This window comes from Plutella xylostella, chromosome 24 (assembly GCF_932276165.1).
Source record: "Plutella xylostella chromosome 24, ilPluXylo3.1, whole genome shotgun sequence".
Lineage (NCBI taxonomy): Eukaryota > Metazoa > Arthropoda > Insecta > Lepidoptera > Plutellidae > Plutella > Plutella xylostella.
The window spans coordinates 1,434,542-1,458,670 of record NC_064004.1 but is presented as its reverse complement, the minus strand read 5'-3'; the positions used below and the strand labels follow the sequence as shown (position 1 = coordinate 1,458,670).

The following is a 24,129-nucleotide window of genomic DNA, read 5'->3' as shown; positions in this document are numbered from 1 at the left end:
TACATTTATCCTATAAAAACATAATATATTTACAGGATTTTTTAGCAGGCACCGGGCCAATGCGTGGGATTATACAGGGTGTTGTTAAAACCTTATTTGCAAGTTTGACGGCAGCCGTGAAGTAAGCGTCCACCTATTGGTTTCGTACAACGTAGTAAAGGGCAGAAAGACCTGACCCCTCTCAGATACATTGTTACTATGAGAGGGGGGTCAGGTTTCTCTGCACTTGACCGTACGTATCGGACCAAACGAATTATCAAATTATTCGTTCTACACGAGCAGTCTGTGGGCGAGTTATACGCAGAAACAGTACAGCGCTCTACGGGTCCAATACAATAATGCGTTCAGGATGCTGATGGGGCTGCCGCGCTTCTGCAGCGCGTCGGGCATGTTCGCGGAGGCGCGCGTGCAGTGCTTCCCCGCGACCATGCGCGCGCGCTGCTCGTCACTGCTGCGCCGGGTGCGCGCCAGCCGCAACACTATCCTGAGCGCATTCGCGGAAAGGTTTGACTGCCACTACCTAAACCACTGTAGCATGATACACAGGACTGCAGTCAAAATATTATTTTAATATCATAGATTATTTTTAGAAATTTATGTATATGTATTTTATTGTTTTTAAATTTGATTGTGAATATTAATTGTGTTATCTTATGGACTTTGAGTCTGAAATAAATGATTGAATTTTGAATTGAATTGTCATAAATGTATGGAGAAACAGCGTCGGCCATGCCGAAGAAGTATGAATTTCTATACAAAGAATACTGAATGCGATTCGTCCGTTGCGTACTATGCCGATAGGTAGACGCTTACCTTTGATATTACTCACAGACTAATGATCGAATACTTAACTCGAACTCCTTATTCTAAGGATCCACATCACACCCAACGGACATTCAGAATATTCAGATCTTAATTCCGATTTACTGTTTAAACCAACTAGTGTTAATAAAACCTAATTTAACCATTGTCTTTTAACTCACACATCCTTCCCAGGCACATATTCATCTTCGCTACTGCTAGACGCTTTTTTATTAAATTTCCTAGTCGCTTTCTTTCTCTTCACGTGCGCCGACCTCACATGCCTTTGCAGGTTAACCTTCTTCTTACAAGTAAAACTGCACATTTGACACTGAATCACCACTCTCGCATGCATCGCCGTCATGTGTCGTTGAAGCGCCAGCGGCCCCGCAGACTGGTAACTGCACTTATGACACTTGTACACAATCTTTTCAACAGTTTTGTGCGACTTCATGTGGTAGACTAAACTCATTTTGTGGCGAGCTTTGTAATCGCACATATGACACTTGTGTTTCTTGTCTTCCTTGTGTTTTCGCTTGTGCCGCGCGAATTGTACTTCGCTCGCAGATTGAAACTCGCAAACATCGCACACCATGATTTGACTGGTTTTTTTATTCACTTGCCCGTGTGTTTTCATGTGTTCGCTGAGGTCTTTCTTTGATTTCGTAGTGTATTGGCAGCTGTAGCAGTAGAACTCTGAGCCTGTGCCCCAGAATATGTTTTTCAGTTTGTCGTTCAACTCCTTCTGTTGTTTGGATGTTTTCTTGACGTACCTGCGAGGAATGGAGTGTTTAGTTACTTACAGAGCTTTTAAGTATAAGAAAAACTCTACATAATAAACACCAAACCTAACTGGTAAACCGCGGCTCTAATCTGGCTGTATAATAAATTAAATTCTGTTTAGCAAAATTTCACAATTTTTTATGAAAGCAATTATGATTCCACTGTGCACAGCCGGATTTGACCCACTCGCGCTGTTAGAAAATGCTGTGAGCATTCAATTCACCTTGAACGTTTATTGTGTAGATAATTTACAGGGTTTTGGAAAAGTAAGGAGAAAGGTCAGCTGGTCAATAAGAACCACTTTTGTTCAATTAATTAATTTTTAAATTAGCGAAAAAATATGAATAATCTTCTTCATCATCAAAGTTTTGTATAGAGAATCCATAATTTTTTCATGCATTTTCAAAACTCCTAGAGTAAAAGTTGTTCAGATTGAGTCACGCATTTTCGGCTTAGTACTTATACCTACAATTTTTGTATAAAACCACACCCTGTATAATTATAATAAAACGAATGAACTCGACTGTACCTGGTGAGCGGCATGTCGTCCTCGGACGTCTCATCAGACACCTCCACCGTGTCTATGTGTGGTTCTTCTAAGATGACGTCATCTTCGTCCGAAGAGGTGAGTAGACTCACCGGCTCCACTGGCCTGCTGGACAGATGAAACAAGTTATTTATTTATTGATCGTCGTCGAAATATAATAGGCCCGTTTGGACAGCTCGAAAATGTATGGGATGACAGCTGGTGTCAAATCTAAATCATAAAAAATCTAAACAATAACTAAGTTTTGTTTTCAAAAGTAGTTTTTCCTTCGGCCGTTAAATAATAAGCCAGATTATGTGTCTTTTTATGTATCTCATCAAGTAAATCAAGAGAAAATTGCAAATTTGTGTAGCTGTCCAAACGGGCCTTATCCATATTTCGACGACTGTAGCTGTTCCCGCGAACTTCGCTTAGTCAGAAAAAAACCCGTGGGAATTAAAAAGTAAGGTGAGTATAGACTACAACATTTTGTCGAGCATTTTTGTGTAATTTAACGTTTTTACGAATGGTACAATACAGGCAAAAGCATGATATATCCTATGTGTTAATCCAGGGTTTCAACTATTTCCATACCAAGTTTCATTACTATCGGTTCAGTCGTTTTGACGTGAAGAAGTAACAAACATACTCAAACACACTTACACACACAGTCACAAACTTTAGCCTTTAAAATATTAGTAAGAAGTAGTATACTTGTGTAAACGTAACTTACTTCTCAATAACCTCCACATCATCATCGTCATCATCATCGGCGGGGTCTTCCATGCTGGCGATCATGTCTCGCGGGTCCACCTGAAGTCAAAGTCAAATGCTTTAATTCATCGTATACGTATAAATTTTTCTAATGAACGTTAATTGCCTTACAGGCGATGCTGCTATACATTGTACTTAAATTCCAAACAACTCATGGGTACATTTCAGCGGCGGGATTCGAACCGACATATCTGGCTTGAGAAGCGGACGCTCAGCCGACTGCCACCACCACCGCTCTTACTACCAATGGGGAAGAAAACCAAGTGAAACTTTTGCAGCACAATCGAGTGTGCCTTTCAGGTTCTGGGGAGAAAAAATGGCGACTGAACCAACCAATTAGAACTGGGGAATTAGGCACAGTCTCCTTAGACCCCCCGCAGACTGCAGACTTTTAGTCGGCCGATAGTTTGGTCAGGCTCTTAATCAGTATGGAGTATCGGCCGATACATAATCGTTGAATGTGCGCACTACCATACATCTCCATACTGATTAAGAGCCCGACCAAACTATCGGCCGACTAAAAGTCTGCGGGGGGGTCTAAGGCACCATCTGTAATTAGCTTTTAGTTTTTGGGTGTCATTTAAACGATCGCCAATTAAATCCGTTTTGAATTTGCTAAATAATAGGTTTGAAGGCAAAATAGTAGATTTGCCAGCAAATTTTTGCCCCCAAACAATTTTAAATCAATTCAACAATTAATCACTTAAAATTGCCGGGATTTATGATCAAGTGGCAAGTTAACATTTATGTATATATTTTAATAGGTATGTCCACATAACTCGATGTTATGTTTAATATTTAAATGAAACAAAAAATTAAGTTTAAATCATCAATATTCTTAATTAAAAACAACGTAAACAACCTTCTTCTAATTATAACTTAAACCTTAATCTTCTTCTAATCAAAAGCAATCTTATTGTAATTAAAACTTAAACTTCCTCTTTACATCATCATCATCATCAGCCAATAATCATCCACTGGTGGAGATAGATCCGCTCCCAAGGAGTGCCACAACATTCGGTCCTCTGCCTTCCTCATCCAACCACTATCGGCTATCCGCCTAAGATCGTCAGTCCAGCGGGCAGGAGGGCGTCCCACGCTCCGTTTGCCTGTTCGTGGTCTCGACTCGAGAACTCGTCTACCCCAACGGTTATCGGTTCTTCGGCAGATATGACCAGCCCACTGCCTCTTCAGCTTGCATATTTTGACAGCTAAGTATGTCGGTAACCTTGGTCCTCTGACGGATAATCTCATTTCTGATACGATCCATCAGAGAAACTCCAAGCATAGCTCTCAATGTAACTACTGCAATGCTGATAAAATATAAATTAAAAAGAAATCGCAACATGCGACCTAGAGTCAATATATTTGCTGGCAAATCTACTATTCTGCGGGCGCAGTTATTATTTGAGGAGCAAAAATAATATTCTGCATACAAAGTTTTTATTTATGTAATGAACTCAAATTTTTTGGCAATCCATCTATTATTTTAGATTTTTGTATTGATATTATTTGCTGATTCATACCAGAGGACACTTTTTATTTATTTGAGGACAAAAATATATTGTTGCGGTTGATCTATTAATTTGCTGATACAAGTTGATGACAAAAATAAACTTTGCTGGCAAGAAATATAGTTCCCTTAGTTTTTCTCCCCATTGTATCAAAAATATCAAAATATGAAATATTATACCTGTACTTGCATGTCTTCTACCACCATCATGCAGTCAGATGGGCTCTCCGGGGGCGAGGGGGACGCTGTGGACAAAACAAGGGGGGTATCAGTGACGAAATATATGAGGGGACATCTCACACACGGCCATCTGACCTCAAGCTAGGCAGAGCGTGTCATACTTAGCAAGTTTCTGTATAGGATAGGATTTTTTTTTTTTTTTTTTTTTTTTTTTAAGAAATTGTTATCACTCCACAGACTTTATGTCCGTGCCTTTTGAAGAGTGGTAATTTTTATGAGATAGTTTTTAATTCTTTTATCTACTTTCTACTCGGTAAGGAAGTTTCATTTATATATAGGTATATATAAATAAAATAAATAAAATAAAATAATTTTATTTCAGACTTATTAAATTAATTACAATCAATAGTCCATATGGTGGTTAGTAAACATGATATTATAATGAAATGGTTAATAAATACACAAACACAATAAAACGCACAAAATAACAAAAATATAAAAAGGGGTACACGGCCCGTTTGGACTCTCAGATACCTACACCTGCTAGAAGGCTGTCAACTTGACTGCATGTAGCCTTATCCAGCGCGCCAGCATCGGAGAGTCCCACCGGTCCGCCAACGCATTCAGGATGCCATTGGAGCCGCAGCGCATGCGGCGCCACATGGAGAGGCACCGCGAGCGCATGATCGCCTGGAAGCTGTCCACACGCGCCTCGGCCAGCATGCCGGACGCGCTGCAGAAACGCCGCAGCCCCATCAGAGCCCTGAATGCGTTGTTGTACTGGACACGCAGGTCGCTGTATGCCCGCTTCGTATAGTTCACCCACAGGCTGCAAGTGTAGAAGGACTGGCAATACGCCTTGAAAAATGTCACCTTCACTTCTTTGGTACACCCTGCAAACCTGCGGGCCAACATATTACATCGGACAGCCAACGACCTGCGCTCCCGTTCTATGTCTAAATTGTCACTTAGGTCTGGTGTGACCCAGTGGCCCAAATATTTGAATTTGTTCACTCTTTGCAGAGGAGCGCCGTTCAACTCGATCTCCTGTTCGAACGGGTATGTCTTATTACCCGCTCTGAATAACATTAGTTCGCTTTTTTTTTCATTATATTTGAGCCCATGAGTCACTGCATATCGTTCACACATACCTACCAATTTCTTCAGTGCACTGACCGAGGGGCTCAGCAGGGCCATGTCATCGGCGTAACTAATGTTATTTACACACACCCCGTCTATGTGACAACCTATTTTGCTGCTGCTGAGCTCCTCGATCAGGTCATTGATGTACAGATTGAAGAGACGGGGAGAGGTCAACCCCCCCTGCCTCACCCCGCACTCCAACCTATACTCATCGGATAATGCATCCGCCCATCGCACATAATTTGTCTGATTATTATACCAAAACATAAGCATACATATTATTTCATTAGGTAAACTGGTTCCTTTCAACTTTTCCCAAAGCTTATTATAGCTAACAAGGTCAAAAGCCTTAGAAAGATCTAGGAAGCAGGAAAAAATAGGTGTTTTCCTAGATGTGTAGTATTGGACAGTTTGTTTGAGAGCCAGGATAGCACTTTCCGTTGAGAGACCCCGCCGAAAACCAAATTGCGCGTCATTCAAATTTATGTGCTTCTCCAGGTGCCGATCAATCAAACTGTCCAACACTTTTGCAATGATAGTCGCTAATGAGATAGGTCTATAGTTAAGCAGATCAGATGAGTCACCTGTTTTGTTTTTAACAATAGGAACGACAGTTGTACGCATTAACTTCTCGGGTACATAAGAATGATTCATACATAGATTAAACAGTAATGCCAGTAGTCTGGGCAGGTGAACCCCCGCATGCCGCAGGTGCTCGATACTGAGGCTGTCATGGCCCGGAGACTTTCCTCTAACCATTTTCGCGATTACAGAAGCTACGTCTTTGGAGGAGAATTTGACGGATACACCTGCGGGCTGTATCTGTTCCTCAGTATCAAGCACCGGCGGCGGCGGTGGCGGCGAGCCGAGCGGTGACGGCACTGTAAAATGGCGCTGAAATACATTAGCGATGTCGCGGGGCTCGTGCACACCCGCCACGCTCACAGGAAGGGACACTCGATTATTTAATTTGTTTGTAGATTTCCAAAATTGATTAAAATTCTTTTTTGAATGGTGTTGCGCAATTATGTCCAGCTTTATTTGTTGCTCATTTTTTTGACACCATTTTAATTTTGATTTGAAAAATTTCCGCGAACTATTCATATTATCATACAAGCATCCACCTGGTGGTTTACCATGTAATAGCCATTCTTGATAACAAAGCCTAGCCTTACTATGAGCGTCGCGTACGTGCTTATTCCAACCAGTTACATAGGTACACTTGCGTTTAATTTTTACATTATAACTGCATTCAGCTGCCTCAGTGAGAATGACTACGATATTATCGTACAATTTATCTATAATAGTTTGATGACCTGTATCATAGCACATTTTATTACAACAATTAGCAATCTCAATGGGAAAATCTATTTCGCGTAGCTTAGAATGACATACATCATGATATTTATCAATTTGCAATAAATCACGTTCACCCCATACTATTTTATTTAATCTGATAATTGGTACAGTAATTTTAGGTTTCAAAAGATTAATATTACAAGTTATCATTAAAGGAAAGTGATCGGACCAGTAATTGTCATATAGAACCGAACAGCTGATTACAGTTAGTTTAGCGGCGTCCGTCACAACACAGTGGTCTAGCCAGCGGTGGGAGCCGTTCAGTTCACTCACGTACGTGTAGGTATCTACCGGGAGCAGTTCAGTGTCGATGCACGACCACGATTGTTCTAAGCAAAAGTCAGTTAACTCTGTAGCAAATAACTCACCGGGATGTGCGTTGTAATCGCCTATATATATATATTGTTCTTTTTTTTTTCTTTTTCTTTTTTCCCTTTTTTTTTTTCCACTGCTGGGGGAAAATCCACATGGACACCTGGGAAGAGGACCCAGGTAGTGTCGGGCGTTAACCGACTAAAAACCCCCAGCCGTGTATCTCATTATACAAGTATTTTTTTTTTTTTTTCCTTTTTTTTTAAATTAATGGTTTTCAGAGTCACACTTACATTAGTAATGGCGACAAACTTAACAAGGACAGGGCCAATGCCAGCTGTCTTCGGAGAACTTAGTAGACACCTGGCAATGGCTCGGCCCCTCAGTCGTTATAGGTCATGTTTTGCCTGATGTTAGTGTGTGACTCTGTTCTTAAAGATAACTTATTTTAATTGTTAGTTATGATATAATATGATATAATAAAGGGGGGCTTGTCGCTCACGTCCGTAGGTACAAACCCTAGTTACCCTACACGTGTCCCCTGGGTGGTGCTAACGAGTGACAACGCCGAATGTCGGGCGGCGGTAAATCGACCCGACCTCCTCTCCTAGCAGAGGCGGCGATCTCCCGCCGTAAAAAAGGAGAATCACCAACACGCCTGCCAAGCGCGGTGATTATGGCAAATACACCTCCTGATGGAAAAAACAAAGCCCCGGCCCCCAGTCCCCGGCAGCCCCGCTATCCCGGACTCCGGTAGCGGTCACGGTAACGGCGGGGCAGGGGGTGCGAAGAATCTCCGGCAGAGAGTCGGCTACCAGCCCAACCGACCCTTGCACCTGGCAACATATAACGCACGGACACTGAGGGAAGACGTGAAGATAGAGGAGCTGGAAGAGGAAATCAGCAAGTTAAAATGGGACATTATAGGGTTATCCGAAGTCCGACGAGAGGGAGAGGATACGGAAATTCTCCAGTCCGGAAACTTGCTGTACCACCGGGAGGGCGACCAACTGTCCCAAGGGGGTGTCGGGTTCATCGTCAACAAGTCCCTCGTCAACAACATCGTTGAAATCGGAAGTGTGTCGACACGGGTTGCGTACCTCATCCTGAGAATATCTAAACGATACTCAATGAAGGTCATACAGGTTTACGCACCCACATCTAAGCACACCGATGATGAGGTCGAACTTGCGTATGAAGACGTATCGTCTGCCCTGCGTAAGCTCACTACTCATTTCACGGTGGTGATGGGAGACTTTAACGCGAAACTCGGAAAACAAGAAGGCGGCGAGACGAAAGTGGGGTCACATGGATTTGGAGTCCGGAACCATCGTGGGCAAATGCTGGCTGACTTCTTGGAGAAGGAGGGCCTCTATATGATGAACTCCTTCTACAAGAAGAAGCCACAAAGGAAGTGGACGTGGATTAGCCCCGATGGGAAGACTAAAAACGAGATCGACTTCATATTGACGGATAAGAAGCACATATTCAATGATGTCTCAGTGATCAGTAGGGTTAAGACCGGCAGCGATCACCGACTCGTAAGAGGCACTTTGAATATAAACTGCAAAATAGAACGCTCCCGTCTAATGAAGTCCACGCTCCGTCCTACTCCTGCTCAAATCCAGGATCCCGAAAGCTTTCAGTCTGAGCTTTGCGACCGCCTGATATGTTTAGAGAATTGCGTTACAGTTGACGATTTAAATAATAGGTTTGTGGAAACTGTCCGAGAGGTAGGATCGAAATATTTTTCGTCCCGAACCAACCGAGGACCTCAAAAACTCTCAGATGGGACTCTGAGTCTCATAAGAGAACGGAGAGAAATGAGGTTGCAGTCTTCAGTTGATATGGTCGAATACAGACGTCTAAACAGACAGATCGCCAAAGCAAGACGTTGCGATATGAGACGCTACAATTGCAAGCGCATTCAAGACGCAATAGAGCAAAACAAGGGCTCCAAAGTCTTTGCTAGAGATCGACCTGTTCGGCAGACTCTGTTGACCCAACTGAAGACCGACACTGGCAACACCGTTTCATCAGTGCCCGAAATTCTGGGAGAAATTGAGAGATTCTACGGACAGTTATACACCACAACACAAAACCCTATTACCAGCGGTGCTCACGACAGCCGAGCGCCACTCACCCGACACTATACCGAAGATATTCCGGACGTCAGTCTAGACGAGATTAGTATAGCTCTCAAACAGCTAAAAAACAACAAAGCTCCGGGAGATGATGGAATAACGACAGAACTTCTGAAAGCCGGCGGTAGACCGATTTTAATAGCACTTCGGAGGCTGTTTAATTCCGTCATACTCGAAGGCACAAGCCCGGAGGCATGGAGCAGAAGCGTAGTGACTTTGTTCTTCAAGAAAGGCAACAAAGCCCTATTGAAGAATTATAGACCCATTGCACTTCTGAGCCATGTGTACAAGCTGTTTTCGAGAGTTATTACGAATCGTCTCGAGCAAAGACTCGACGACTTCCAGCCACCCGAACAAGCCGGGTTCCGAAAAGGCTATAGTACCATAGATCATATACACACGCTTCGGCAGGTTATACAGAAGACCGAGGAGTATAATCTACCTTTATGTCTAGCGTTTGTGGACTATGAGAAAGCCTTTGATTCTATTGAGCTCTGGGCGATGCTTCAATCCCTTCAGCGGTGCCATATAGACTATCGCTATATCGAGGTGTTGAGATGTATGTACAATGCTGCCACAATGTCAGTTCGATTACACGAACATAGCACAAAACCGATCCAGTTGCAAAGGGGCGTGAGACAGGGAGATGTTATTTCTCCGAAACTGTTCACCTGTGCACTGGAAGATGTTTTTAAGCTTGTAGAGTGGAAAAGACTGGGCATTAACGTCAATGGCGAATATATCTCTCATCTACGATTTGCTGATGACATAGTTATTATGGCGGAAACGCTGGAGGAGTTAGGCGAAATGCTCACAGACCTCAATGATGCCTCTAAACAAGTTGGGCTGAAAATGAACATGGACAAGACAAAGGTCATGTCGAACGAACATGTTTCATCATCGCCCGTAACTGTAGGAGGTGTCACCATCGAAGTTGTCGATCAGTATCCCTACCTAGGACAAGTGATCCGATTAGGTAAATCCAACTTCGATAAAGAGGTAGCTCGTAGAATCCAACTCGGATGGGCAGCGTTCGGGAAATTACGACACATCTTCACTGAAAACATACCTCAGTGTCTGAAAACAAAAGTTTTCAATCAGTGCGTGTTGCCAGTGATGACTTACGGAGCCGAGACGTGGTGCTTCACCAAAGGGCTTATCCACAAGCTCAGAGTTGCTCAGCGTGCTATGGAAAGGGCTATGTTAGGCGTGTCCCTGCGAGATAGGATTCGTAATGAAGAAATCCGCAGGAGAACTAAAGTTACCGACATAGCCAAAAGGATTAGCACGCTGAAGTGGCAATGGGCTGGCCACGTAGCCCGCAGAGCCGACGACCGCTGGAGTAGAAAGGTTCTGGAGTGGAGACCCCGTGTCGGCAAACGGCGTGTCGGTCGCCCCCCAACCCGTTGGTCTGATGATCTGCGGAAGGTAGCGGGAAGCCGCTGGATGCAGATGGCGGGTGACCGTTTGGGGTGGCGATCGTTAGGAGAGGCCTATGTCCAACAGTGGACTACAGAAGGCTGAGAGAGATATAATAATCAATAGGTTAGTTATATAAATTATTTTCCCAATTTGACCTATATTTTGCGCTCTTAACCAAAATTATATTTTATGATTTATTCCGCCCCGTTTTGCCTTCTTAACATTTCCCCAGAAAGTGCAATGACCTCTTCGTCTCGATTCTTAACTGCCATTTTTAGATTGTACTCGAGGATGCGTTTCTTTGGCGCTGTTATTGCCGTTTTAGCGAGGTTGCCGATAGCGTCCTCGGTGTCATCCGCATAGTAGGTGCAGGCGGTGGTGTGCCTCGACAGCGCCACTACTGCGTGAGGTATGCTATCGTGCAACTTTATTTTATCTTTTGTTCTTATGATAATAACGGATTCGTACGTCAATCCCTGTGCTTCGTGTATGGTTAGGACGCGTGAGTCCATTCCTTCACCATACCCTTGGCTGGTCAAGGTCTCTTTTTCTTCCTGTGTATGCACCAGGAACAGAGTGTTGGTTTGGGATTTGGGAATTACTGCGTCTGTTAACCTTTTCAGCTGCAGGGATTGGATGCGCGCTGTGGCTGCGTATATGCCTGAGTATACTTCCTTTAGGGCGTATGCAACATCCATGGGGTTTCTGTATGAGCACAACAGCTCCTGGGTGATGTTTGCTACCAGTGTTGGGCGATTGTACCTAAGCTCGAATAGGTTCTCTCTGTCGATATATGGTAGCTGATTGATGTCTCCGATCAGAGCAATATCACAGGCACGAGACAGGTGGGATATAGGATAGGATTAACTCTGAAATCAACTAAATAAATCTAAATTTGGATGCCACCTACGATCCACATGATTTTTATCCAACAGATAACCAGAACAGACAGTGTGAAACAGGCAGTTAAACTGTTTAATTGATATCCAACAATCATATTCATTTGTCTACATGCATAGACATTTTGATTTTGTAAATAAAAATGTAAAAAAAAAGATTTTTTATTTTGATTTTTTGACATACAAGGCACATCTCTAAGGGTGGGTTGCACCATTTAACTTTAACTATTACAGACGTCAAATCTCTTGAAGATTGATCTGTCTCGCCAAGAGATTTGACGTTTGTAATAGTTAAAGTTAAATGGTTGAACCCACCATAAGAGGAGAAATAGATAAAAAAAAAAAAAAAAAAAAAAACTTACCCATAGCATCTGGATCTACACTGATCTCGACAAACACAGGCTCGGCACCTTTAGAACCTTCTTCAAAAAGATTCTCATCCACATCTTCCACACTATGCTTCGAACTCTCATCCTCTTCCAATATCGTTTCCACATTATCCAAAATCGGTACAGCATCCTCAGACATTTCCATTATCTTGCATTGAGTCTCTCGAATCAACTCATCGTAATCTGGATTCGATTCTGTCTCAGTTCTATTATCGATTTTATCAACTGGATCCTCAGTGTCTTCATCATCCATTTTGGTTGATTCTTCTGTGTCTACACTAGTGTCTGGTTTTTCTGGTTCAGTTGCATTGTCTTTTGTTTCTTGTGATTTGTTTATTTCGTCTGTTCTATCTATGTTTGTTAATACTGGTTCCGGTTCTGAAAGAAATAAATCTATTTATTGACACACCAAATACAATATTGTAAACTAAAAGATTGCCTGATCTTCATCATCATTATCTTTAGCTAACAATGGTTTACTGCTCAAGACATAGGCCTCTCTCAAGGAGCGCCACAACACTCTGTCCTCGGCCGTCCTCATCCAGCCACCACCGGCCACCTGTCTATACGGTGGACGGTCCAGTAGGCCGGAGGGCGTCTCATGAGGATTCACAACTATAATGTAAGCTACACCAATAATTATACCTGTATTTGATTCTATATTGTCATCTTCTTTAATTTTATCTTCTTTTTCTGTTTTATCTGTATCACATTTGCTGGTCACTTCACCATTGAGACATGATGGTGGTTCCTCAGGGGTCTTGCTCCCATTTGTTAGTGGATCAACACTGCTGAAAACAATATTTTTTATGTAATGCTTTTGTGGGTTGAAGTGATACTCTTTTGTGAGTAGCTGGACATTAACAGATACAAATTAAAGCAGTTTGTACAATAAATGCATTTAAAATTAAGTTTTAAAATTTTAAATCCTATAATTATAATCTCATATAGATTAGCCAAATTCTTACTGTGCAGAATTTAAAATTTCAAATCTGAAACTTTCACTACTTTACTATAAAATGTCATTCAATCAAAATCTTATCTATAAAAATGAATTGCTGTTCGTTAGTCTCGCTAAAACTCAAGAACGGCTGAACCGATTTGATTAATTTTGGTCTTGAAATATTCGTGGAAGTCCAGGGAAGGTTTAAAAGGTAAGAAAGGTAGGGTAGGGTAGGGTAGTGTAGTGTAGTGTAGTGAAGTGTAGTGTAGTGTAGTGTAGGGTGGGGTAGTGTAGTGTAGGGTAGGGTAGTGTAGTGTAGTGTAGGGTAGGGTAGGATAGGGTAAGAGGCGGTATGAAGTTCGCCGGGTCAGCTAGTATGTAATACAAATTGAATTAGAAAGATAAAGGAAAGAAAGAAAAAGGCATACCTATTATTATCTTCAACCATTTTGCCATCCACATGTCTTTCAATTTCTCCAGATTTACCATTGTTTTTGCACATATCATCACCTTTCACCTCATTATTTTCCATTTTCTCATCAATATGCTTTTCATTACATTCTGCTCTTTCATCACTGTCTTTTATACACTTATTTTCAATGTCTTTAGTTATTTCTTCATCACATTTTTGTCCATTTGATTTTGTATCGGCATTATCACTTTCTATAGGTCCATTTTCACTGTCTTTAGTATAGTTTTTATCACAATCTTTTCCAATTGATTCTTCACCATCTTGTATACTTTTGTCATTATCCTCAGGCATACTGTTTTCTCCATCGTCGGCATTTAAATCATCATCATCAGCATTTTCATCACTCTCTTCACCACTTTTGGGTTTTGGGGACACTGATTTTTTCCTCCTGGTATGCCTTTTGCTGCTGGTATGTTTCTGTTGGGACAAAAAGATAGTTAATTTAAAACTTAATTTGAAGTTTTATGCCAAAATATAGTACTTAAGGAAAATTCAGCTGCGCCCAGGGCGTAACGGTTCCATCCAGATGGACCAATTAGATTTAGAAATGCGCCCGCCTGTGGTGCACTCTTCAATCAACAGACTGGCTGAGAGCTACCCAATAAGGCAGCATCACCGGCACAACAATGAAAACGGATGAAGAAACTAGAGGACCCAACTCACCAAGTCCACATTAAACACGCTCGGCACCACACTCGTCCTCAAGACATCTTTACCAGCCACCCGCTGGTAGTCGGTATCCTTGAGGAAGTGAGCGCTGCAGACTACCGAGGACTCGGTGAGGCGGCCGCGGGGACGGATGGCTGATAGCCACTTCTGCTTCATGTGACGGGTTTTGGGGAATCTGGTGGGATGAAATTCAAAAATTCAAATTCAAATGGTTTAATCGACGTAAAATTTTACAATTATTTGTCGATAGTCATCTACCACCATTTCACAAAGGCCCCGTCATTGAGAAGGAAAGAAATGGCGAAAGAAACTCCTCGAGCATCTTTTCAACTTTTTCCTTATAATCTATTACAATTTTTACTTATATCTAGTACCTACAATTTTACTTAAGTACCTATCCATTTCATTTTTTCAATAGCCTTAGCTGAGGTGGACAAGACCACGCGTTTTTGTCGTTTAAATAATCATTTATACTATAGTAAGCTTTACTACATAATGTAGCTTTAACATAATTCTTAAATTTTTGCTCAGTAAGGTTTATTGCTTCATTTGATAATTTATTATAAAAACGTATACAGTTCCCCATGAATGATGTGTTTGTTTTCGAAAGTCTGAGTGTGGGGAAAAGCAACTTATTTTTGTTTCTGGTCTCAATACCGTGAGTGGCTCCTACTTTACTAAAATGAATTTAAGTTTTTACGAACATACATAATATTTTCATAGATATATTGGCATGGAACAGTTAGTATACCTATTTCCTTAAGGGTCTGCAATAGGGAATCGAGGGTTGGCATTGTCATAGATTTATGTAGTAAATGATGCTCTACAGCCTTGAAAAAAATCACACAGGTAGCCGAAGAGTCTAGCTAGGTGCTGAATCATTCGAATTTAAGTAAATGATTATGGATAACTGTAAATTAAATTCAGAATATCACGAAAAACCAGGAAATGATACTCCCGTATTGTAACAACTGTGTCGTAATTATAAAGAATTTTCACATGATTCTTATCAAATTATAAAGATAAATGCTTGGACTAGGCGCTAAATACCTTGTTTTTAAATAAACACACACCTATTTTGTGTAAATTAATAATAAACTTGAGCAATTTTTTCCCCTCAAATCTTCATACAAATATCTATGGCGGCTTTATGTGTTATAAAATCATAAACACAAGCGACGTTTGACTCAGTCGGCCGCTGGCCTCCAAAGAAGGGTCACGTCGGTTTAGGCAGCACTGACAGCTCGCGATCTTTTCGTGTACAGATACAAAATCACTGCACATTGGTTGTCATTGCACTTTTTCAACTTTTATGACACCAACATAATTTGATTTGAAATTGAGGAAGCATAATTCTTACACTATATTCAATACATTAAATTAAATTAGATAGTGGGCAATGTTCTCGCGTGACATTACAGTCTCGTAAAGTACCGATGAGGAGCAGGAATATAGCGAATGGATCTAAGTGATGACAAAACGTAGGAACATTAGATTAGGATTCAAAAACACAGTCTCATGGTGCTGGTTGAGGTATGGTCTCGTGAGGATCTGATGAGGGCAGTAACAAGGTGGTGACTGAATTTTATTTCAAAGATGTTAATAGCTAAAAGCATCGAGTTTGAGCTATTAAGTATGTTTTTCAGAGAGACAGAAAGATATTTTAGGTTTCCTTTGGATTAGTTAGGTTTACTGGGTTTACTAAATTCATTCGTAACGTAAAATTGACAATGACGGAATTTCTTCTATAGACAGTAGTTACTAAAAAAACCAACGATAGATGGTGTAATTTGCAGAAGTACCTATCTAGTCACCCTGTCACGGGGTGACTTCGGTTGGTAACTCAGAAAAAATACTATATGTTATTGCATCAATAATAAAAAAAACAAGAAAATATTCAAAGTTTCCATCCTCGCACACAAATCACAAACTCATGCCTTGTTCTAGGAGCAGGGTCTACCCTAGTGCATTTCCATGACCACTTTTCACTTGTGTCCCACCGGTTTCAGTGCTCAGCGGAATAGCACCATTGACCATTATTATTCTGAGATATCATCACTTCTTATTCTGAGTTACCCAACATAAAAACACGCCATCTATTGAAATCATTTTTATTTAGGATTTGTCTATGGTGTGGTCCCCAAATTTAAGGGTAAAAGCAAAATAATAATATTTTAACCTTTTTTATACCTATTATATTAAAAGACCTGTTCAACGATACCCTACCTACACCATCAAAATAACCGGAAAAATATCAGCCCCAATTTACTTGTATGGGAGAGGGAGTACCCCAATATTTTTTGGGGTACTCCCCATATCTATGCAAAATATCAGCTTGATATCTTTACCCGTTTCTGAGAAAAAGGGCGGTGACAGACAGTCAATCAGACAGACGGACAACAAAGAGGTCTGTTGCTTTTTTCCTTTTGAGGTACGAAACCCTAAAAATAAAATAAAATATTATTCGGCTACCAAAAAATATACTTACAAACATACATACATACAATCGAATAATATTACACTCCTCCTTCGGCAGTCGGGTAAAAACAAGTGAGACAGGGGTTCATTCTGAACTTTTGTTCTACGAGTTTTAAAAATTAACAAAAAAAACCTTTTTCATAGAAACTTTGATGACACGTGACTTTTTACCATGGAAAACGAATATTTTTTTTCGCGAATTTGCAAAACTCGTAGAACAAAAGTTGTTCAGAATGACCCCTTGAGTCATCCCCTTTCGGCTTAGTATACCCTTAGTATCTACACTTTAATACCTGTAGTTACCTTCCTACAAGTAAGTAAATACTACATTTGTTTAGAAAGGTAATCGGATTCCGAGGCGTGTTTTGAAACTATACAAGGCCAGAACGCAGAGGGTGGGACTGCTCACGTATAGTTTCAAATTAAAATGGTGCCATGATTTACTTGAAAGTATACAAGGCCATTACGCACTAATAGCGTATATTTTCAAGTAAGTTGGGCCAAAATTATGGCTTGAAAATATACTGCAGCCGTTACCACTGCGTACTAATTGTGTATATTTTCAAGTGCCAAGCGGCAATGGGAGCACTTGAAACTATACTTGATTAGTTACCAACTAGTAGGTTTTTATATTTAATACCCATAGATAGACAGGGTAGGCTTGATGAAAAACTTGATGAAAAATATGTCTCTAATAGGTTTATAGGGTACCTAATACACTCACGAGCAATCAATAAGTCCAAGTTGCAAAATGTCAACACCAAATGACCCCAATTTTAAAAACATTTCATTTAGAATTTGATCAAAATTTACGTTTTTAGTTGGTTATAATAATATTTTGATGCGTTGTTAAATGTACTTTAATATTGCCGACGGCGCGGCGTCATTAAGCTAGTCTTTTTGGTTCAGGAGCTATCGTCACTGGAACTTTTTTATTTCTCGTGAGTGTAGTAGGTATTACTCTTAATTCATATAAATAATAAGATATTAGTATTCTTACTTGCAAGTATAATGGCTGTTAATATCAATTAAATTAGAGTTTGTTAATCTTTATTTATTAACTTTCTATAGGTATGACAGGCAGAACAAGTAAATTGTAGTCATGTACATTTACCGAAATAGTTAAGTAAATCAGAATCAGCATGTATAAATTATATGCGACAAGTACGCCAATCAAGCAATGTGCGTAATAGCAATGTATATTTTCAAGAACGATTCAGTAAATCCCAGTGTATATTTTCAAGTAAAATAATATTTTTTTTCACTTGAAACTATACAGTGCTAGTACACTATGGGTGCGTTCTGGCCTTGTATAGTTTCAAAACACGCGGTTCCGAGTATGGAGAAAAGTGGCACCCCTATTAATTTTTACTCTTTCCTGGTGCTTACCAGTGTAATTAAAAATTATACTTACCCTCAAATCACTACTTGAAAATAATTGTCAATAAAGTTGGTGAGTAAAAGTTTATGACCCACTGTGCAAACTTACATGTGTGCGTGTCACTGCGTGTGCTGTGTGAAGAGCATTGAAAACCCAAATTTGGCGCGGCACGTCACCCTGTACCGGGCCTTAAACGTATCTCTTAATGAAATTCTAGACCCTAATACATATATGGCTCGAATTGCTCGTTTTTGCAGAACAAAGATTTGATTAATGTCAGCCGCTCGTCCCCACAATAGAATTCCGTAAGACATAATACTATGAAAATAACTAAAATACACAAGCCTGGCTGTATCTACATCTGTTAACTGTCTAATGGTTCTAACCGCATAAGCTGCAGAACTCAATCTACCGACTATCCTCTCAATATGGGGTCCCCATTGCAACTTTGAGTCAATTGTAATACCCAGGAATACCGTTTCATTTACTAACTCTAGCTTATCGTTATTCAATGTCAAATATGTCTCTACTTGTCTTACATTAGGCAAAGTGAATTTAATACATTTTGTTTTCTTGGAGTTAAGAGCTAAATTATTTACAGTGAACCAATTAGCAACTATGGACAGAGTACTGTTTGCATTGTCAAAATTGACTTCTTGTCGCTTCAACTTAAATATAAGTGAAGTATCATCAGCAAACAGTACTATCTCACATAATTTATCTACCAAAAATGGTAAATCGTTAACATATACAAGAAACAAGAATGGTCCTAAAATCGAGCCTTGGGGAACACCCATACTGACAGGACAGCCAGCCGAACGCACTCCATTTATGTCAACAAGTTGAGTTCTGTTGCTCAAGTATGATTCCAATAATGTAAGAGCTTTGCCAGTTAGCCCATAATATTTAAGTTTCATAAGTAGAGTGGCATGATCCACACAATCAAATGCTTTCGATAGATCGCAAAATACACCCACAGCATCAAGACGTTCCTCCCAAGCACTAAATATGTGTTTGACCAACCCGACACCAGCGTCAGTTGTAGATCGACCTTTGGTGAAACCGAACTGTTGGTTATGGAGAAGGCCGTGAATACTAAAGTGCGAAAGCATTTGATGCAGCATAATTTTTTCAAATATTTTACTCAGTACTGGCAAAACTGATACAGGCCTAAAATTATTGGGATCATTTTTCTCACCAGATTTAAAAAGCGGTATTAGTTTACTAAGTTTCATCAAATCGGGGAATACACCGACCTCAATGCATCTGTTAAAAAGATTAGCCAAGTGGGGTGCTAGGATATCAATAACATGACTAATAACTTTAACGGACATGCCCCATAAATCTTCTGTCATTTTTAAATTTAATTCTTTATAAGTGGTAATTATGGTCTGTGTATTTATACCATGAAATTGAAAGTCAAGATCGCAAGGCGGTGCATTCCCTCTTAGCAAACGTTCAGCTTCAGCGCAAGATGAATCAAGGTTCTCAGTTGTAGCTAACGGTATACTACGGAAAAAATCTTCAAAGACGGAAGCCACCTCTTCACTAGATGAAACAATTTTATCATTAATTTTAAGTTCAAAATTTAAATCACGTGGTTTATTCTTCCCGGTTTCAGTATTAATGATATTCCATCCATACGGTTTTAATCTTGTTATTAGAGTTTTTAATCTTTCTATTTATATAATCTGATTTAGCTTGGTGGCAAACGGCTTTGAATATCTTTGTATATTTCTTTACATAATCTCTAAAGTTATTGTCATGAGTAAATGTACGCTGTTCATAGAGATCATATAATTTACGTCTGCTCTTATAAATTCCCGATGTTGCCCAGTCATTAAGACTTAGTTTACAATTAACATCTACTTCTTTCTTAGTGAACACGTTTTCAAATTCTTGAGACAAACCTTGAAATATTTCCTTAAAGGCATCATTGGGATTTCTTTCAGAGCTTCTACAGTAGTCAAGTTAACTGTTCAATCGAGATTTAAACTTATCAATTCTGTATGATGTTACTGGTCTGAACTTGAAAGTGGCTGACTTACGTTCAAAAGTACAAGGAAACGTAATAATTTGCCCACTGTGGTCGGATGGTAAGCAATTGATTACAGAATGATTAGTAAAATCACAATTACAGTAAATATTGTCAATACAAGTGGCTGAGGTGGGAGTAATTCTGGTAGGTTCCAGGAAGACATTACTTAAATTATATGACTTGAACAAATTAATTATACAACATTTCATAGAAGTCTCAACTAATAAATCAATATTAAAATCTCCCACCACGACCACTTGTTTTGAGCTCTTAGATAAGATGGTAATACTATCCTCCATCACTTTCTCAAATACTTTATAGTCAGAAGAGGGGGGCCTGTACACACTTAAAATTATATACTTGTCCATCTCAACACAAGCTAGTTCAGCTATTCTTTCGACTGATAATTTTACAATGTCTTTCCTATCCTTACATTTTAAATTTTTCTTTACAAATATTAATGATCCTCCTTTGTCTAACGATTTCCTATTAAATGAGCTAATAACATTATAATTTTTTACATTAAAATTCATGTCATCATTTTTAAGGTGATGCTCAGTAATACAAATTATGTCTATGTCGTCTAATAGAATATTTCATTAGACAATTTAGATGTATTTTTTTCTGTTTTTTCATATGTAATTAATTAAATTAAATGTATAATTTAGTTTGCCAACATGCTATCTGTTTAATATAAACATTTCATTTGGTTCTTTATGATTGGCTTAATTAATTTAGATGTCTAGTGTAAAAAACAATTATTTGTTCATTTTCATGCTGAATGGATGTTCTTCCCATTAATTTGTCTGTTCAACTGAGGCTTAGGTCAGAGAAGTCCACCAAGCTTAAACACCCTGTATAAGACGATTGAATGTTGCAGGAATTATTAAAAATAATATGTCTTGTCGAGAAAACATTGACTGGGGCTGCTTCTTACTACAGCAACTTTTATGGTTTAAAAATGCTTTTGTGCAATTTTTGGGTTAACTCTCTTGGCCTCCATGGAAAATATAATAATATTAAAAATTAAAATTAACTGTTACTGGCCTTGGTAAAACTGTATTGTTTGGAGAAAAATTCACCAATCGCTTGGGATTATGTAATTATGTTTAAACAGTGACAGCATGTCTTTTATCCCTCAGGTAGGCATCATCCAGAAATTGTTAAACAGTCCCTTAGAGTTACATCATACTCACTTGAAGAATGTCAGTTCTGTCCCGCTCCCCTCGGTCTCGTTGCAGCCACTCACGCAGCACTTCGTGACCATGGTGGTGGCTGGTTATGTAGCCAACATCTGTTTACACAATCTGGAAAATTATAAGAGTTATTGTTATTTTGATGTTTTAAAACTTGCCTGACCTTATGATAATTTTTTATAAACAACTGCTTATAGTTTAGGATTTCTTGTGGAACTCCATTACTTAAGAAGAACAAAAACAGCTCTCTAGAGTCCAACAAATGCTAATAGGGAAGGAAAACATTGTGAGAAAACCTGCATAACTATATTAAGGACAGCATAGATGTGAACCCAGTCCCACCATCCTGCAGTGAACCAGGGGATGGTTGGAAACATCCAGGGCTAAGAAAGGCAGTTTAGACTATAAAGTAGACGGTAATAATCATGAAGGTTTCATTTGAGAGTGCCCGGTGAAGGTACATAGTAAGTATTACTTACATCCCCTCTGAGAATAGAGTAAAAACATACCACTATACACCATAGTGACTCTAACTTTATATTTGCAGGTTTTGATCAAGTTTTAGCTTTGGCTTAACAACTTTTGATTAAATTAATCAGTTTACTAACTTTAAATTAACTGCTAGCAATGAAAAGTGGAAAAAATCAAGCTAAACATGGCTTTAATTTAGGCATCTCATAGAACAATCAATGAGAGACAATGAATTAACAATAAATAGCCCTTATTGCCTTCGACATAAGGTTCAATATCCCTCTACCGGCGTAAGGTACGCTAATATTGGACAAAAAGCAAAATTTTCCTAAAATAATTGGTTGTTAATAATTAGAAATAGTGCAAAACATATTTTTAAGTATGTTTGCATAGTTTTCCCTCAGTATTTTGGAGGCAAAACACCGAAAACGAGGTTAGATAAGTGTAAACATAAAGTAGCTATTTACCGGTAAGAAAATACTGTTTATCCCTTACAACTACAGTTAACATGAATATATTACAGTGATAAATATTATGCTTACCATAGTTTACTCCAATCTTCAGTATATTCACCGAAAATAAATAAAAAATGTTTACCTACAAATCGCGCTTTGTAAGTTTGACAGTTCACAATGATGCATAGTGATGTGCGAAAGTATAATCGGATAATCGTTCGATTATTATTTATTAAAGCAGAAAATAAGTAAGTAAACTAAATTTAAGTTATTCATAACCCATTCATACAATAATCTTAAATACAGTGTGTTGTTTTTCGGACCCGACAAACTTTAAGTAATTTCATCGAGAAAAAACTCCCATACGTGGGGTCAAATCTCAATATTCTAGAAATGGCGGCCATTTTAAAGTTACTACGACGAGCCAACATATTTTCCTGATTTCTGACCTAACAAAAAACCTATCCGAGCATTCCTGCGCCCATCTCTACATATTTATAATCGATCGACTATGATTTTGTTTATGATTCAATTCTCAGAATAATAACGGCCTTCTTGATTCGATGTCTTGAACTTGATTTCAACCACTTTCATATGACCTGCCTGACCACAAGCATCGCCCCAGGCGTGCCCCAGGCCGACTGGGCCCTCAGAATGTTGTTGGTGACGTGAGAACTCATCTCCTACAAGGCCTGTACCTATACGCCATCTGACCAGTTAGGTAGGTACCTACATACCATTCTGCCATTTTGGTATTATCAAAAATGCTTACCTAAACACTTTCTTCATTGGAAGCAGACCCGTGCCCCAGCAGTGGGGACGTGATGGGTCATGATGATGATGATGAAAATGCTCAAAATGGCTCAGCGAGTCAGCGCATAGCCAGAGCCACACAGGCTCGTCGAATAACACAGGCCGTGAACGATGGAGCATGTGCCTTTCCACCAGAGATGTAGGTAGTATTCAGCTATGCTGAGATGATGTGAAAGTGTTATGCTATGTGCACCGATGATTAAGATTGGTGAATTTTAAGCGCATCCAAATCAACATAGCATATCTGTGGTGGATAGGCACCCTATCTTAACACAGGGGGCACCACCTAAAGAAGAATATTAGTCCATGTCACTAAAAATAAAACCATTGTATACTAAAATATTATTTTTATTATACATAACTTAAATCTATACACAGTATTTATAAGTACAGTCTTCTGTGCAATGAACATGAACACCTATCTACGTCTTTACAAGATCCAGGTTTCTGTACACCAACCATGAAATTACATAAAATTAAACAACCACTCGGCCAAATGAGTACGCGATTGAATTAAAGACCGCTAACCATGGAAGTAGAAAAAAAGGCGGAAGGAATGTCGCGTACTAAAACACTGAAGCACCACAATGGCGACATGAGAGTGTGTGGGTGCGTAGGTGCGACGTGATGGCGCGCGGCGGCGGACTGACTTACTTTGAGTGTGAATGTGTGTGTGTCGGGCTCGTCGTAACAATGATATCGACTTACGTAGGGTGCCTCACTTTTAGTAAGCGATATTCCTTCCGCCTTTTTTTCTACTTCCATGGTTAGCTTCCTCCCTCCGGCCCGCTGGATTGACCAGCTACCGCTAGCCGGTAGTGGCTGTATGAGGAAGGCCGAGGACAGAGTGTTGATTCTAGAGGACTATGTCCTGCAGTGGAGGATTGTTGGCTGATGATGATAACGAATAATAGATTCGGAAGACATATATTAGAATGCTGCATTAGATATTAGATGTTCATGGTAAA

At 39.7% G+C, this 24,129-nt stretch overlaps 1 protein-coding gene across 1 annotated transcript; it reads right to left on the bottom strand.

The window, feature by feature from the left end:
- Window positions 1-699: 699 nt before the first annotated feature.
- Window positions 700-22,560, bottom strand: LOC105385895 (zinc finger X-chromosomal protein). The gene is made up of 10 exons (XM_048629718.1): window positions 22,436-22,560; window positions 21,423-21,533; window positions 14,324-14,504; window positions 13,617-14,077; window positions 12,891-13,033; window positions 12,219-12,623; window positions 4,578-4,642; window positions 2,844-2,923; window positions 2,114-2,236; window positions 700-1,574 (listed from the first exon to the last, which is right to left on the bottom strand). Exons 2-10 carry the CDS (start codon window positions 21,491-21,493, stop codon window positions 980-982), a joined length of 2,124 nt encoding a protein of 707 aa, XP_048485675.1. The 5' UTR covers window positions 21,494-21,533; window positions 22,436-22,560; the 3' UTR covers window positions 700-979.
- Between the last annotated feature and the right edge of the window lie 1,569 nt (window positions 22,561-24,129).

What these genes read in the sequence shown, in the direction of transcription:
- LOC105385895 (XM_048629718.1), bottom strand. Translation starts at nt 21,493, where the DNA reads ATGGTCACGAAGTGCTGCGTGAGTGGCTGCAACGAGACCGAGGGGAGC. An exon ending in TGTAGATCCAGATGCTATGG is followed by an intron (nt 4,643 to 12,218) that starts GTAAGTTTTTTT and finishes TTTTGTCCACAG; the next exon opens with CGTCCCCCTCGCCCCCGGAG. An exon ending in GATGTGGAGGTTATTGAGAA is followed by an intron (nt 2,237 to 2,843) that starts GTAAGTTACGTT and finishes TCTGTCCAGCAG; the next exon opens with GCCAGTGGAGCCGGTGAGTC.